This window comes from Ipomoea nil, unplaced genomic scaffold (assembly GCF_001879475.1).
Source record: "Ipomoea nil cultivar Tokyo-kokei standard unplaced genomic scaffold, Asagao_1.1 scaffold2494, whole genome shotgun sequence".
Classification (NCBI taxonomy): Eukaryota; Viridiplantae; Streptophyta; class Magnoliopsida; order Solanales; family Convolvulaceae; genus Ipomoea; species Ipomoea nil.
Genome location: NW_017618922.1, coordinates 1435001 through 1452983, shown reverse-complemented (window position 1 = coordinate 1452983; position 17983 = coordinate 1435001). Strand labels below are relative to the sequence as shown.

At 40.9% G+C, this 17983-nt stretch overlaps 1 protein-coding gene and 1 pseudogene across 1 annotated transcript; both read right to left on the bottom strand.

The window, feature by feature from the left end:
* Positions 1-3240: 3240 nt before the first annotated feature.
* On the bottom strand, positions 3241-4404 carry LOC109153504. The gene has a single exon (XM_019301371.1). It carries the CDS (start codon positions 4402-4404, stop codon positions 3241-3243), a length of 1164 nt encoding a protein of 387 aa, XP_019156916.1.
* Positions 4405-17591: 13187 nt separating this feature from the next.
* Positions 17592-17983, bottom strand: part of LOC109153521 — a 529-nt pseudogene continuing 137 nt past the window's right edge.

The following is a 17983-nucleotide window of genomic DNA, read 5'->3' as shown; positions in this document are numbered from 1 at the left end:
CGTGGCCAAGAAATTCTGGAAGTATTGGCTCATGAATTGGCGGCCGTTGTCGCTTATGAGATGCACAGGCACGCCAAAGCGGGAAATCACGTTGCGCCATAGAAACCGAGCACACTGTTGAGATGTGATCATGGCAAGCGGCTCGACCTCGATCCACTTTGAGAAGTAGTCGATGGCGATGATGATGAACTTTCGTCGGCCGGCAAGCTGGGGGAACGGTCCCAGGATGTCTACTCCCCATCTCGCAAAAGGAATCGCGGTCGTGACCGGCTGATAAAAGGTAGCCGGTCGTCCGGGCATCCGGGCGAACAGCTGGCATGTCTCGCAACCCCGAGCCAGCTTTTCACAATCAAGCTGGATGGACGGCCAATAGTACCCGATCAGCATGATACGGCGAGCTAGCGATCGGCCGCCTTGATGGGACGAGCAGATGCCCGTGTGGAGCTCCTTTATGACGAGGTCAGCTTCAAACGCGGTTAGGCATCGCATAAGAGGGTCCCCATATGAGCGTCTATAGAGGCGACCGTCCATGACCTGAAACCTCGGAGCCCTGAGCTTGGCCTTCCGAGTGTGCTGGGGGTCGGTTGGGAGTCGACCGTGCTCGAGGAAGACTATCAGATCGGTGATCCAGGTATCTTCTGCCGGTTGGATAGGAACGACCGGCAGCCTGTGAATGCTAGGCCTCGGGATCACCGTGATCCGAGCGATCTTTGACATGTGTTCCGGGGTGTCCTGGGCTAATTTGGACAAGATGTCCGCATCGGCATTATCCAGTCGGGGTATGTGCCGGACGGTATACCCCCGGAACGCGGCAAGCTTTTCCATTGCAAGGTCCCGGTACGATTGTAATCGTTCACCGTTGACCTCGTAGTCGCCGGTGACCTGCCCGACTACGAGCGCGGAGTCTGTTTGAGCCCGGATGTACTCAGCCCCCAGGTCCCGAGCACATTGTAAGCCATTGACGAAGGCTTCGTACTCGGCCTCGTTGTTGGTGGGATGGAACTGGTACATAAGCGCGAAGTACACCTTGAATCCCTCTGGGCTTGTGACAACCACTCCTCCTCCGGCCCATTTCTGGCTGCTGGACCCATCCGTGGCTAGGGACCACCACTCAGCCTCGGGATCCTCGACCTCAGGGGGTCGGGTATCCCGGGCGGTGCACTCGACCAAGAAGTCCGCAAGAGCTTGCCCTTTGATGGCTGGTCTCGGTCGGTACTCGATCGCGTATTGGGTCAGCATCAACGCCCACTTGACTAGGCGACCGGATGATGAGGCGGTGCGGAGGATTGGCCCGATCGGCTGATCGGTCAGCACGCGGATGGCTCGACCTTGGAAATAGGGAGCTAACTTCTTCGCGGCGATGTAGAGGGCGTAGACGACCTTCTCAAGCCGGGAGTACCGGAGCTCGGGACCTTGTAGCGCGTGGCTTACATAGTACACCGGTCGCTGGACCCCTTCCTGATCGGTTCGGCACAATACTGCGCTTACTGCTCGATCGGATACGGCGAGGTACACGTCTAGTGCCTCCCCGAGCTCAGGATTCGAGAGCACAATCGGAGACATGAGGTACTCTTTTAGCTCATCGAAGGCCGCTCGGCATTCGTCATCCCAGACGAATCCACTCACCTTGTGCAATACCATGAAGAATGGTAGAGCGAGCTCGGCTAGTTTGGAGAGGAATCGGCTGAGGGCTGCCAACCGACCGGTCAACTGCTGGACTTCCCGAACGGTGGAAGGTGGTTGCATGTCCAGAATTGCCTGTACCTTGGCCGGGTTGGGCTCGATTCCCCTCTTCGTCATCATGTAGCCGAGAAATTTCCCCGTTTGAACCGTGAACGTACATTTGTTCGGGTTCAATCTCAGCTGATACCTCCTCATGATCTGAAAGCATTCCCGGAGGTCCCGAGTGTGGTCGGATCGGTCACGACTCTTGACCAGCATGTCGTCAACATAAGCTTCCATCGTTCGGCCCAAGAGATCAGCGAAGAGCATGTTGATCATCCTCTGATAAGTGGCTCCCGCGTTGCGCAGGCTGAACGGCATCACTCGGTAGCAGTACAGTCCGTCCGGGGTAACGAACGCTGTCTTACTCCCGTCTTCATGGTGCATCATAATCTGATGATACCCTTTGAAAGCATCCATGAAGCTCATCAACTCGGCCCCGGCAGTTTCGTCGACCATTTGATGTATGCTTGGGAGCGGATATGGGTCGAGCGGGCAGGCCTTATTGAGGTCGGTAAAGTCTATGCACATCCTCCAGGCTGGGGGCTTCGGAACGAGAACAACATTTGCCACCCACTCGGGATAGATCACCGGTCGGATGTGCTCGATCGCCGCCATCTTCGACTGCCAGCTTGTGGCAAATGACCGTCCGGTCGATCCCGGGCATGTCTTCGGGCCCCCACGCGAAAACATCGGCAAACTCCCGGAGGGTGGCCAAGATTTCCGCTCGGAGCTCGGGGGTGAGGGCCCGGCCAATTTTGATCGTCCTGTCCGGTCGGTCCTCGGACAGGGGAACTTCCTCTATTTCCTCGGAAGGTTCTGGTTGTTCCTTCCGGTCAGCGGAGGCCTCTTTGATGATCGTGTTCACCCGGGAAGAGGTTCCCGTGTCACGCCTGTTTACAGCCCGGGTGTAACAGCTCCGGGCGAATTGGACATCGCCCCGGACAACACCGACCCCATTCGGGGTGGGGAATTTCATGCATAGGTGGGGCATCGAAATTATCCCACCGATCTTCATGATGGCGGGTCGGCCCAAGATGATGTTGTGGACACAGCGTAGGTTCACCACAACGAATTCCATCTCGGTCTTGATCGACTTGGGCGGGGTGCTGATCTCGACTGGGAGCATAATTTTTCCTTCGGGGTGGATAAGGGCCCCGGTAAATCCCGACAAGGGTACGCCGACCGGAATCAGTTCGCGCTTGTCGAGTTGCAGTTTCTCAAATACGTCCAAATAAAGGACATTGACACTGCTCCCAGTATCTATCATAACCCTCTGGACATCAGTCCCGTTCACATCGATCGTGACCACGAGAGCCTCCATACCGTGGTCGCCGTTGCTGGGCTGGTCGTCGATGGTGAAGGTTATGGGCTCCATCTTCTGCCTCTTCCCGGTGTCTCGGGAATCAACGATGGCGACCGGGCAATTCTCCCTCGGTCGGGAGGCATCATCCAATCCACCGAAGATCACGTGGATGGTCGGCTTGCCTGCCGGTCGGTGGATCTGGGTCCTGTCGGTCATCCTGACGGCCCTGACCCGACCCGATCATCTCGCTCAGACCGATCGGAACGACGGTGGGATCGTCGACGATCTCTTCGGTCGGTCTCTTTGTTGCCTTCTTCTCTCCTCCCCACGCACTTGTCCAGCTTTCCCGAGTTGAGAAGCTCTTCCAATAGCTGGCGTAGCTGGACACACTCCTCGGTATCATGCACTGCGCACCTATGGTAAGCACAGTGCTTACTCTTGTCCGGTCTGTCTCGTCCGGGATGGGGGAGCTTAATGAGGTTGCAGGATTGAGCATACTGCATGGCCTCGGCGGCGGATCGGTTCAAGGCCGTGAACGGACCAGGCCTGTTGCGGGAACGGGAACGATCATCATCCGATCGGATTTCCGCCCGGCCGGTCGGCTTACGGGATGAACTCCCGACCTCCTGCGAGCGCTTGACCGCGTTCGCCTCGCCTGCGTTGGCGTAATCTGTGACCCTTCGGAGGGCCTCTTCATATGAGCTCGGGGGGTGGAGGATGAAGTCCTGGTATAGATAGCCCGACCGCAAGGATATATGAAGCATGTGAGTGGCGGTGGCATCGTCCATCTGCTCGACCTCCCCGACTGGGGCCTTCCACTTGACGAGGAAGTCGACCAAGCTTTCCCCCTCGAGCTGCTTGGCTTTCTCCAGGTACATATAGGACTTCTTCACCGCCTTCGAGGTGATGAACTTCCTCACGAACTTGATCGCCAGGGCATTGAAATCTGCAATTGAGCCCGGCTGCAATGTTCGGAACCACTCGGCTGCCCGACCGGATAGAGTGGAGTATAAGGCCCTGCACATGACGGCATCCGACACGCCCATCATCGACATGTTGTGGAAGTAGTCGTTGACATGGACCTCGGGGTCCGTGCGGCCGTCATAACCTCGGTTCCCCTGGATCTGGAGGTCGAGCGGATATGGCTGGGCCATTACGTCCGCCGTGAAGGGCGCTCTCACCAGGGTCGACTGCTCGACTCGGGGCCTAGCAGTGTGCTCGTCTCTGAACCGAGCAAATTCTTCTTGGAGGTTGCGGAGCTGCCCCCGGGTTTCGTCGAGCTCGGTCGTCTGAGCCTGAGCGCCTTCCCGAGCGCGCCGTCGAGGATGGGACCTTGATCCACTGTGCCCGGACGAGGGCTCCTGGCTGATTTCCATCGCCTGCTCATCTCCCGAGCACTGGCTCGTGCCTTGAGGTCCTAGGCGGTGTCGCATGGCCGGTCGGAGGCGGTCAAACACTACTGTCCGCTCGGGTTCCTCCGCCTGGGTCTGGTAGTCCGGCTGCTCTTGCTGGGCCTGCCGTGGTGCCTCCATCGCAACAGCACCCCCCGACCCCAACCGCGAACGAGCCGAGCGTCTAGCCCGGGAAGAGGGCTGAGGCTGCGGCTCTACATGAGCGGCCGGGTATACTGGAGGGGCGGCGGCTGGAGCCGTGAACGCAAGCGTGTACGGTGGATAGCCGACCGGTGGTGTGTAGTACATCGGCTGGCCAGGCCAGTACCCGTACGGTTGAGGAGGGACCGGGTATGGATAGTGCCCGGGGTACTGGGGCTGCTGGTGCTGGAACTGCTGGCCAGTCTGATCGGGAAAGTAATATCCCGATTGGATGTAGTTGACCGGCTGCTGGGCGGCCGGGTATGAAGTTGACGGGTGTGGTGGAGAGAGATTGAGGTTGAGGTCGGCGGCGCGACCTTGTTGGTGGGGCGACGGATGATCGGATGAGCTGGCCTCATCCGCCTGGTCGTCACGAACGACTTCTTGTGCCCACGGATACATGGTGGGGTAGAAAAGAGAACGAGTGCTCGTCAAACGGTAGCTTGGTTGCACGGGTCCCCACGGACGGCGCCAAAATGATAGTGCTAAATGCCACGTATGTAGTAAATAACACAAGTCCGACCAAGTAAAGCAAGTAAATCTTTATTGATCGAGTGGAAGGTCCTAAGTACAATCTAAATGACTGCTCGGGTACCGACTGAATGCGGTCGGGATGCTCTGATAACAGTCTATCGATCGTCCGAAAGATCCTCTCACTGTCGCAATGGGGGGTATTTATAGGCGCGGCGCCGGAGACATAATCCGGGCTTTCCGGCCAGTCCAACACGTGGCGAGGCACGTGTCGTCCCCCCCGTTGCCCCGCTGTCCCTGCCAAGGGCCAACGCGTGTCTCTCCTCGTCTTCTGTTCAAGGTTCCTCGGTCGGGAACTGAACATGCCGATCGGGCAAGGACCGATCGGGAACCGGCCGGGTTTCTCCTAAGAACCCCGATCCATGATCTGTAAAAAGAGGAGGAAAGAGGTGAAGCTGCCCCGGTCGGGTAGAGTCCAGGCCGGTCGGGATATCCCTATCACAATTATAATCAATCTTGACTATATTATATTGCATTTGTAAACTTAGAATTGCCTATTTAAATACGCAAATTTAACATTCAATTATCTATGCAATGAACAATTCCAATATAATCTTGCCTTAATATACTTTAAAGTAATTATTTTAAAAAAAAATATTGGGCATTATCTCAATCGCGCAATGCGCGTAAAAAACTAGTTTAACTATAAAACTACAAATATTTTAAAATTAAAGGCTTGAATCTCCATCCAAAATTTTGGCGACATTAAAAAAATTTTTAAAATACATTAAATTTAATTTGGCTAGAATCTTTTTGGGGAATAAAAAGATTCCACTGCCCTTAAAATAGAGAAAAATTACATTAATTTAACATTGGAGCTTAAACCATCCTATAAAAAGGAAAATAGAAAGACCTGGGAATAATCCATTGCACTAGCTTAACCCATATATATAATCCAAATTCTACTTCTTCCGTGTCATGAAATTTAGAAACTCTGAGAATTCAATGGTTCCATTGCCATCAGCATCCAGACAATTTATCACAACCTGTAGCTCAGCTTCGGTGTAATTTATTCCCACTGACCTGTTCACAGTCACAAGCTCTTTTCTAGTGATGCGACCATTGCCGTCCTTGTCCAATAGGCCGAAGACCGCCTTGAAATGGGCTATCTAATCATCTGTCATACCTGTACAAAGAAAATATATTTTCTGAAAAATGAGTCATTTAACAAAAAAAAAAAAAAAAACATTTTCCAGTCTAATAAATTTAATTGGGTTGTAATACACTTCTGGAAATTATGGAATTTAACACGAACTTAACTCACTCACTACTGAAATTATGAAATTTCTGACCACCTAAAAGTGATGTTAAATCAAGTCGAAAGCCTTGTTCCGACCACTTTTGATATCCGAAAAAACCTTTTGTTACTATTTCTGACTATTTTTGCTTTCGACTTGATTTGTGATCACTTTCAGATGGTCGGAAATTTCATAATTTCCAGCAATGATAGCTAGCATGCCTGGTGAACTCCCAGCAGGATAATCATCATAGCCAGGGCGTCCTTCTTCTTCCCATCTTTTCTAAAAACCTAAGCTTTGTAACCATTCTCCACCAAGTCCCAGAGACCATGGGATATAAGCAAAGCCCTCATCATATTGCTCCAGATTTGATACTCACTCCCGTCAAACACAGGAAAGGATCCTGGACCCATCATGGAACTTTGTTTTTCCCACGTTTACACAACACAAACAAAGAGTCTAGTATTGTAATAAACATTATTAGAGTGTTTGGTAAGTAGTTGTAGCTGTTAGCTTATTGGATCAGTGGGTTTAACTAATTGATAGTATTAGCTGATTGTAGAAAAGTGTTTTGATAAATTAGTTGTAAGCTGATAGTTGATTATATGCAAAATTACTTTCTCAAAATTTTTTTTTTGTTTTTTTGTTTTTTAATTTTAACATTTTGTAGCAATAATTTGTTACAAAAAAAGCTTATTAACTTTAACATTCATATTGATTGTTTAACCAAGTCAAATGTGATCAAATAAGTCAAAATTGGCTAATAAGCTTACTATGTTACTAAATAGGGTCATTATGTCTGCACGAACTTAACTCACTCACTACTGAAAATTATGGAATTTCCGACCACCTGAAAAGTGATCTTAAATCAAGTCGAAAGCCATGTTTCGACCACTTTTGGTATCCGAAAAAACCTTTGTTGCTATTTCTGACCACTTTTTGCTTTCAATTTGATTTAAGATTACTTTCAGGTGGTCGGAAATTCCATAATTTGCAGTAGTGACTAATTCAATAGACAGTATTTAGAGAAGAGATCAAGATTCAAAATAAAATTTGGGAACGAATAGTGTAGAGATTATGTCAAAAATAGACAGATCGCTTGTGAAGAAGGGACATTTAAACTTTTGCTGAGCCATTAATCTGTACAAACATTTGACTCACTGAATTATCATGATTTGCATTTTCTTACATGCTCTATTAGGATGAGGGCATGGGGAAGAAGTATTGGATAAACATTAACGTTTGCATTGGGAGAAGAAAATCACATATCTGATCGATCTCCAATTTGGCAACAAATTAAATTAAAGGATGAGGGAGTTAACCTAATTTTGGCAAGTGCTTTGGCTGCTTCTGCATTTCCGTTCTGTGCCCTCTTTTCTATAATATCTGCAATAGTTACTACAGAACTCGCTGCTCCTAAAAGGCTCACAATGAACGTGCCCGGATCCACCATGTCTGAGAGAGAAGCTAAGCAGGAGGATGAAGGAAATTAAAGGTATAATTTCTTTTAGTCAATAATGTGAACTAAATGAATAATGTGTACATTTTCGATCCAGAAGACTGCAATATATATATATATATATATATATATATATATATATATATATATATATATATATATCAAGTAGGGTAGAAAATTCAACTTTATCTCTTATTAGTCCACAATAGAAGTGAATTGGGGGTTATTTAAAAAATAATTGACCTGCAAAGGGTTGGGATTATGTCAGAAAAAAAAAACAAAAAAGAAGGGACACATGTTATGCGCGTTCAATGGCCACACGGGCACGTGCATTGCACGCGACCGTGTAGCGTGTTAGACAAGCTGACAGCGAGCCTGACGCACTACCCTTTTTTTTTTTTTTTTTTGGTTTTAAAATTCAGTCTTGTCTTTTTTTTTTTCTTCTTTTTTCTCTCACATCCTACCTTCTCTTTCCTAATCATTCTTATAATAACCTCTTAATAACCCCAACTATTCAACTAATATTGATGCTCTTATGAATTATAATAGCCACTAGACCCACCATATGTGTGGGAGTTAGCGCCAATGGTTTTTGACTGAAAGGAGGAATCTTTGGAAAAAAAAAAAAAAAAAAAAGAGGAAAGGATGAAGCTAGGAACTAGGAAGCATGTATGAGGGAGAAGGTCAAAGGACCAACAACAGGTATAATAATTTCCTTACATTTGAAACTATTTCTTAGAAGATCCTATTATCAAGTGGGGAAGATTCTATTATCAAGTGGGAAAGATAATGCAACCTATCTCTTATTACGACAATAGCCACCGGACCAAGTCATTATATCGTGGACCAGAATTTACAGTGTACTGTGAACTCTGATTTAATACACACAATTCATGTTTATGATATACAGAATTTATGTTCATAATACACATATACTTAAACACGATATAATAAACATGAATTCGGTACATTATGAACATAAATTCTGTGTATTATATAGCTGAGAAGATATAAACACTTAGCATAATACACATAATTCATGTTCATAATGCACATAATTCATATTCATTATATCGTATTTATGTATATGCATATTATGACTGTCAACAAAGAAAATTGAATATATATTTTAAAATTCAAAATTCTAGAGTTACATTGAGTATCAATCAAGAAGGTACATGTCTCTGGATATCCTCTGATTCTTCAATTGGTGCCTTGAACACTCCACCATTGAAGGGCCTCCGGGTTTCAAGTGGCTTGATCTTCAAAGAATGACTTGTATATATAGCTTGTTCTTCTTGAAGGGCCTCCGGGTTCAAATGGCTTGATCTTCAATGGAGGTTTGGATCAATAGGCATAGGCATGATCATTATGGAGGAGAGACTTCTACTTTTAGTATCACATTTTTATTGTGATTCTGAATAATATTTTTCTAGATGTTTACATCACTTTTCCTAGGATGTGTCAGATTACATAGAAATGAGAGCTCCTATTTATAGCGGTAGGATAGAGAGTTTTGATAAGCTCAAACTCTTTTGATATTATCTAATTAACAAATTAGATAATATCAATATTATCCAAAATATTTCAAATATATTCAAATATACTAATATTGATAAATAATCAATATTTATCAAAATTTAAGGGTCTACAAATGCCCCCTCGAGACTTGCTTGTACACCACTTGAGAGCATATAAAACTTGAAAGTATGTAGTGCAAGAAAGTCTCGACACTACAACTTAAAGATATAAGGCCGTTTCAACTCGTGCCAAGGAGCCTTGAAAGATATGAGGCCGTTTTAACTCGTGCCAAGGAGTATCATTTAGCATCCTCCATTTCAAATTTCATATGGGGTTTGCCCCCATACCGATTGAAAGTGCCTATGAAGAGATGAGAGGCAGAGTTGTCCCACTAGGCGTGCCAATTTGTCAACAAAGAAAATTGAATATATATTTTAAAATTCAAAATTCTAGAGTTACATTGAGTATCAATCAAGAAGGTACATGTCTCTGGATATCCTCTGATTCTTCAATTGGTGCCTTGAACACTCCACCATTGAAGGGCCTCCGGGTTTCAAGTGGCTTGATCTTCAAAGAAGGGCTTGTATATATAGCTTGTTCTTCTTGAAGGGCCTCCGGGTTCAAATGGCTTGATCTTCAATGGAGGTTTGGATCAATAGGCATAGGCATGATCATTATGGAGGAGAGACTTCTACTTTCAGTATCACATTTTTATTGTGATCCTGAATAATATTTTTCTAGATGTTTACATCACTTTTCCTAGGATGTGTCAGATTACATAGAAATGAGAGCTCCTATTTATAGCTGTAGGATAGAGAGTTTTGATAAGCTCAAACTCTTTTGATATTATCTAATTAACAAATTAGATAATATCAATATTATCCAAAATATTTCAAATATATTCAAATATACTAATATTGATAAATAATCAATATTTATCAAAATTTAAGTATCTACAATGACCATGAATTCTGTTTATTATAAAATCAAATTTTGTGTATTGAATCAGAGTCCACAGTGCACTGTAGATCCTAGTCTACGATATAATTTGCCCCGGGACCCACCATGTCTTTGGGATCGCCAATGATTTTTGAATGAAATGGAAAGTTTTTGAAAGTGATGGAGAAAGATCGAAGAAGGGGAAAAAGACAGGGAGAAGGAAAATTTGTGCCCTGCACCCCATCCAGGAATATCCATGGACTTAAGAGCACTTTCATCTAAAAGCACTGTTTATCCGTGTATTTTCCATTTGTCTAAATGGAATTGAAAATGCTGATTTTGAATTCTTCCATTCCTTAGAAAAAGGGAATAATGGAGATAGATCGAATAAAGATTGAGAAATTTTAATTTTGTAAACAAGTTTGGACCGTTTTCTATATAAGGATCAAATAAACCTTTGATCATAGACAATCCTAACTAAGTTAATTAAGTTGTTGATTTCGTAAACACAAAGTTTTAAGTTTGACTCATAGCAAGAGTGACTTATGGGTTTTTTTTAATCATTTTGATTGTTTACTTGTACATTTTTAAAGATCATCAGGGGTCTAATTGACTTCTCGTATAAAGTTTGTGGTGTATTTGTTTGACCATTTTTCTTGATAAAATTGTATTAATGAATTGTATATGCAAATGTACAGTTTACAGTTAATTACTGAAATGGTCCATTAACTATAACAAAATTACCAATTTGGTCCCGAGTTAACGAATGTCTAACGGCAAAGCAAACGGAGGACCAAATTAGTTAAAAATTTTAAAATTGAGGGACCTAATTGGTCAAAAAAATAGTCAAGAACAAAATCAATAATTTCGCTATAGTCAATGGACCATTTCTGTAATTAACTCTATTTTATATCAATATTTTTAAGCGAAACTTTCACTTTCACATTTGATTTTTCAAAGTATAAGTCATACAACGTGGAAAACCCCCAACTTCACACTATATTTCATTCCCACTATAAGTCCACATTGCCAATTTTTTTTTTTTTTTTTTTTTTTATTTAGACCACAAGGTGTCCTGAGTAGGGGTGTAAATGAGCCGAGCGGCTCGCGAACGGTTTGCGAGCTGCTCGGTCAAAGCTCGGCTCGAGCTCGGTCAAAATCAAGCTTGAGCCGAACTCGAGCGGCTTGTTTAGTAAACGAGTCGAGCTCGAGTTCAAATATTCTAGGCTCGTGAGCCATAATTATATATATATATATATATATATATATATATATATATATATATATATATATATATATTACTTAAAACTCACAAAGTAGGAAAACCCTAAATCTTGAAGTTTGAACTTTTGAATTTTTAAAGTTTTTATTGTTTAAGTATGAATATAGCTGTTTGGTTGTTTGCTATATCTTCCGAGTTGTATTGAACAATTGATTTGATAAAAGCTATATTTTCCCTTCAAAAAAAAAATATGAATTCAAATAGATCAAACTCGAGATTAAAATCGAGCCTAAACTCGAGCTCAAATCAAGATCGAGCTTGAACTATTGAGCTCGAAAAATTACCGAGCCGAGCTCGAGCATCATTTTTTGAGCTCGATCGAGCTCGAGCCGAACTATTCTTATCGAGCTCGAGCTCGAGCCAACCCATGTTCGTATCATATTCAGATTAATCCCATTCGCACCGAGCCGGCCCAGTTAAGGAGCAAAGTGTTGGCCATGTTGATTTTTCCAAACGAGAGGGGGTTCGAACTTTTGACCTCTCTTAAGGGACAAGAGTGCACGGCCACTCACACTAATCAAGTTCTTACGTTGCCAATCTCTTTGTTTTCACACGGAGCCAATTACATCATTTTTTGATGCGACAAATAACATATTTAAAACTTTAACAACACGTTTGGTTCACAAAATGAATTTTGAGGTAATATGAATGCTATTCCAGAAGGAATGGATTAGGCAAGGAATAGAATAGGAATTGTATTCTATTGTTTGGTTCGTGGAAGGAATAGACTTTAGAATTATATTACAGTGTTTGGTTGATTTAAGGAATAGAAATGATATATGTTTTAAAAGACATAAATACACTTATAAAAATATGTGGTGGTGTGTGGTGTTGGTGGTGGTGGTGGTGGCGATGGTGGCGGCAATGGCGGTGGCGACGGTAGTGGTGGTGGTGGCAGCGGCGGTGGCGATGGTGATGGTGGTGGCAGTGGTGATATATATATATATATATATATATATATATATATATATATATATATATATATATATATATATATATATATATATATATATATATATATATATATATATATATATATATATATATCCAGGGGGTCCCCTAGGAATGGCTATTCCCCTGCAAAGGGAATAGCTCATTCTTGTGAATGCTATTCTCAGTCATGAAAAGACAAACCAAACAATAGAATAGGTCTATTTAGGCATGACCATGGTTCGGTTCGAATCGAACCGTGCACGGTTGAATCGGAACTGGAACCGAACCATCCGTACGGTTCCGGTTCTTAACCGGAACCAATATGGTCCCGGTTAAGGTTCGAGATGAAAAGGGGTCGGTTCCGGTTCCAAACCGGAAAAAAATTAAAAATTTATAACTTTTTTAATTATTTTTTTAATAGATCCGGTTAAAAACGGCGGTTCTAACCGGAACCGAAACCGTAGTCATCCCTAGGTCTATTTCTGAGAATGGTATTCCATTCTCGACCTATTCCATGAACCAAACACGCGGTAAAGGAATAAAGTTATAGAAACTAATTTTTTTTTCACAATCTAATATGCCAATAAATTTTCATTTTATTCATTAATTATCATGACTTGGTCAACTCCATCATACATTAAAGAAGAAATATATTTAAATTGCCAAAAAAAAAAGAAGTCATTTAAAATGATGGAGTTAACTTCACCAACAAGAGAATTAGACGTTGCAACGTATCAATATTACTAGTATTTTTTATGCGCGAAGCGCAAAAAATAAGTGCCCAATATTAGTACTTTATATTAAAATTTTCAATTTTTTTATATTTTAGATTTTTAAATTATTGTAAATAATAATAATAATAATAATAATAAGGGAAAATGGCACTTTACCCCCCTTTGTTATATACTTATAGCACTTTTTCCCCCTAAATTATTTAAGTGGCAGTTTTTCCCCCTGATATATTAAATGGACATATTTACCCTTAAAATAAATATTTCATTTATTTTTCTTCTCCAACAAATTATAACCACGATTTGAAAAAATAAAATACATTAAGTGTTGAATTTAGAATATTTTAAAAATAAAAAAATAAAATTTTAAAAGAAAGTTTGAACCAACCGTTCAAATTGGATCCAAAATTGTGAACCGACGGTTCAAAATAAAACTCAAACCGCGATTATATATACTTATATGTGAGAGTCAATATAAATGCGAAAAAAAACATACACTATTTGCAAATATTATGATTCTAATTTAAGCTATTGCTAGTAGTTAATCCTATTTGAACCTCCGGTTCACGGTTCAGGATCCATTTTTTTCCAGTTCACGATTTTAATAAACGGAAACCCAAATATTGGGTTATGTTATGAATCATAACCGAAATTTTTTAATTTGATTGCTATAGTGTTTGGTTCAGTTCGAACCGAACCGTGGTCATCCCTACGTATAAGCAATAATTTGTTGAAGAAGAGAAATAAATAAAATATTTGTTTTAAGGGTAGAAATGTCCATTTAATATTATCAGGGGGAAAAACCGCCACTTTTATAATAATTGAGGGGGCAAATGTGAATGCATGAATAACTCAAGGGGAAAAAGTGCTATAAGCATATAACACAGGGGGAAAAAGTGCCATTTTCCCTAATAATAATAATAATAATAATAATAATAATAATAATAATAATAATAATAATAATAATAAACATATAACTCCAATATGTATATATTATTATTAATGAAGAAGATAAGAAAATATATGGTGAATGCATGTGCATGGTAACAATAGTGGAAAAGATAACGGAAGTTATAACGGTAGGGGTATATTTGTCCAAAATATTTTAAAGTATAATTTTTATAGTATAATGTATAAAAAACACTTAACGGAAAAAACGGACAAAAATCAAGTGTATAACATTCATTCACACTTATTATGTTTTTATTTAGATTATAACCTCTATTATTATTAATTAATTAATTAATTAATTAATTAATTTAGTTTGTATGCGTGCATATTGGTGTATAAGTGTTTGTAAATTATTCAAAAGTTGTGAGCACTAAGAAATTTCTTGTTTCTCTCCTGGTAAGAAAAATTGCAATCGTTATGCATTGGACCCGTGTCCAGCATGCTTGCTGGACACGGGTAACAGTGCCGTTAGGCACTATTATCTCCCTTTTTTTTTTTTTTTTTTTTTTTTTTTTTTTTTTTTTTAAATTTCAGAACGCTTCATTGTAAGAGTATATGTTCATAATTTTATTACTATATATTAATAACTATACATTCATAACTCCATAACTGCACGTTCATAACTCTATAACTGTACATTCATAACTCCATAACTGTACATTCATAACTCCATAATTGTACATTCATAATTTTCGAAGCTCTATGTTCACAATTTTAGAGCTCTATGTTCATAATTTTATCACTATATGTTCATAATTGTAAGTTCATAATGTTAGAGCTCTTTGTTCATAATTCGATCAATAACTGTACATTCATAATTTCATACTGTAGATTCATAATCTCATAACTGTAGATTCATAACTCCATAACTGTAGATTCATAACTCTATAACTGTACATTCATAACTCCATAACTGTACATTCATAATCTTCGAAGCTCTATATTCACAATTTTAAAGCTCCATGGTCATAATTTTATCACTATATATGTTCATAATTGTAAGTTCATAATGTTAGAGCTCTGTGTTCATAATTTCATAATTGCATAACTGTATATTCATAACGGAATAACTGTACATTCATAATCCAAAAAAAAAATAACGTCGTTAACGGCAAAGCGCGCGCGAATTTTTTTTTTTTTTTTTTAAACTAAATGACGCGTTTTTTTAAAAAAACGACGTCGTTTTGGGCCCGTGTCCACAATTCAATGTGGACACGGGTCCAGGGCATAATTTGCCGAAACACAAAGAGCTAATAACGCCTCCACTAAGGCTCGAACTTACAACCTTCCAAATGGAAGTCCAACCCGGGTACCATTAGACCACATAGTCCTGGTGAAATTTGAACTTAATTCCCTTTCCATTTTAAACTAAATTTTACATTTTGCATACCAAAAAGTGGCTTACTTCTTTCTCCTAGTATAAAAAGGAGGTGAAGTTGCATGATGCCCATATCTCTTTTCTCTTCGATCAATTCCTCCAATTGGATAATGGGTGCCACTTCCAATAATACTCCATTTCTCTTACTACTTCTTTTCATCATCACATTTCTCTTTACGTTTCCGTGCACTGCTCAACTTGGTAAATTCACTACTCAACTTGTGCATATATATATCAGTGGCTATATGCAAGAATTGAATGATTGTTCATGCATAATTATAATGATGTTTCCTGAAGCAGGAAGCCGGCTCAAAAATCTACAATATAAGGGGTCGTTTACCAAAATAGAAAAATGAAAGATTTTCTGGAAAAACAGAGAATTGGAGAAGTGGAAGAATGGAAAATGGAAAACTTGTTTACTAAAATCTTATCTCCAATTTCCTAACTCCTCTCCATTCTCCAACCTTATGTACAATTTTGGAGAAAGATTATTTGGATTTCTCCAAATGGGAGAGAGGAAGGGAACACGGGTGAACAGTGCATGGTTTAAATAGGTCTTTGGTTTGAATCCTCCTGTGCATGTAGTAATGCGCTTTCTTTCTTTTGTTTTTCTCCTTTTCTTTCGTTTCTTTGCCTGTTCTTTCTTTCTTTCTTTATTATTATTATTATTATTATTATTATTATTATTATTATTATTATTATTATTATTATCATATCTTTGTTGTAGAAATGTACAAATGCTATATGAGATTATTGTATTTAATGAAATCAGAAAATTAGAGAAATGAAAAATTGGAGGAATAGGGAATGAAAATGAGAAAACTGGAGAAATGAAAAATTGGAGAAATGGAGAAGGAAAACTGGAGAAATGGAAAACTGGAAATGGAAAAACAGAAAAATGAAGTAAACGACCCCTAAAGTTCTTGCTCCAATTCGACCACGAGGAGGAGGACTAAGAGGTATGTCAACAATAAAGAGATCACTTCAGAAATTACATATTTTCAATCGTAGTATTTGTACAATTATGTATGTACTTTATACACAATTGCACAACGCATCATCAAAAATTATTATTGATAATATATGTTACAATTATTTAAGGTATATGTAATGATATTAAGTATAATCTGTATATATTGATATTGTTTGTTGACTTGCAAACTTTTGCTATGATTTTGAATCTTAGAACATAATTTTTCTGTCTCCGTCCCTGGAGACAGAGCTCCCCGTACTATATATAATGTTTAATATTTGTAATCTCTAATTCTAATGGTGTTTGCAGCTCCACGTTGCTGTTGAACTTGAGCGCTGCTACAATTGTAGCACGGAGGCAAAGAAAAGAAGGAAGCATATATATATATATATATATATATATATATATATATATATATATATATATATATACATATATATATATATATATATATATATATATATATATATATATATATATATATATATATATATATATATATATATATATATATATATATATATATATATATAGAGAGAGAGAGAGAGAGAGGGGGGGGGAGTAAAAGACATTTTTGGTCCTATATTTATAGTGACACAGACAATTTTGGTCCTTAATAAAAAAATCAGACAATTTGTGGACACTCTAATTATGACGAGGACAATTTTGGTCCTCCATCACTCTTCCGGTTAGATGTGCCGTTTGAGAATGGGTATTTGCGTCTTTTCATGCACCATCATCTTCATCTTCGTCCCCTTGGCCTGAAAAGTCACCGGACTCAGCGTGACATCTCCTTTCTCAGCGGCATGGGCATCCGCTTCATCATCTCCATCCTCGCTTGTGACTGTTTTAACTTCTAGTTAAAGCTTCCTCCTTTATGGACCTTTCATCTTCTTGGCTGTTAGAATCGAGAGAGGTGATTGTGAGCTCGTAAGCTTATCAGCTTCTCCATAATAAGCCTTCACTGGATTCCTGCATGATTACCCAGAAGTTACAAATCAAAGTCTACAGTTTCTTGAACAAAAGGCTTTGTTTGCAAGTTGAATCGTCCCATCCTTTCTGGGTTCACCACCACCTTCCATCTTCTAGATCTGAATTGGTTTAAAAGTATAGAATTTTGCACAGAAAAGATAATAAACAAAGTTGAAGACTTAGCTTCCAGCAATGTGATGAGCCAGTAAAAGTCCTCCAACTTGCCCTTGTCCGAATTGTTATCCGGAAGCCAGTTTGATCCACCGGGGCCCGCGCTGAACTTGTGGACCAGAGATACCAAGAGAGTGCTCATGTAATTCCCGGCGGAGATGGCGGTCCAGAATAGCGCCGACGCCGTGCAACTCATGCTCTCCGGCGCCTGATCGTAGAAGAACTCCAGGTGGCCGATTGACATGAAGGCCTCTGCCATCCCATGCAGGCAGTATGGCGGCACC

Coding starts and splice junctions, on each gene's coding strand:
- LOC109153504 (XM_019301371.1), bottom strand. CDS start 4,404: ATGGAAATCAGCCAGGAGCCCTCGTCCGGGCACAGTGGATCAAGGTCC.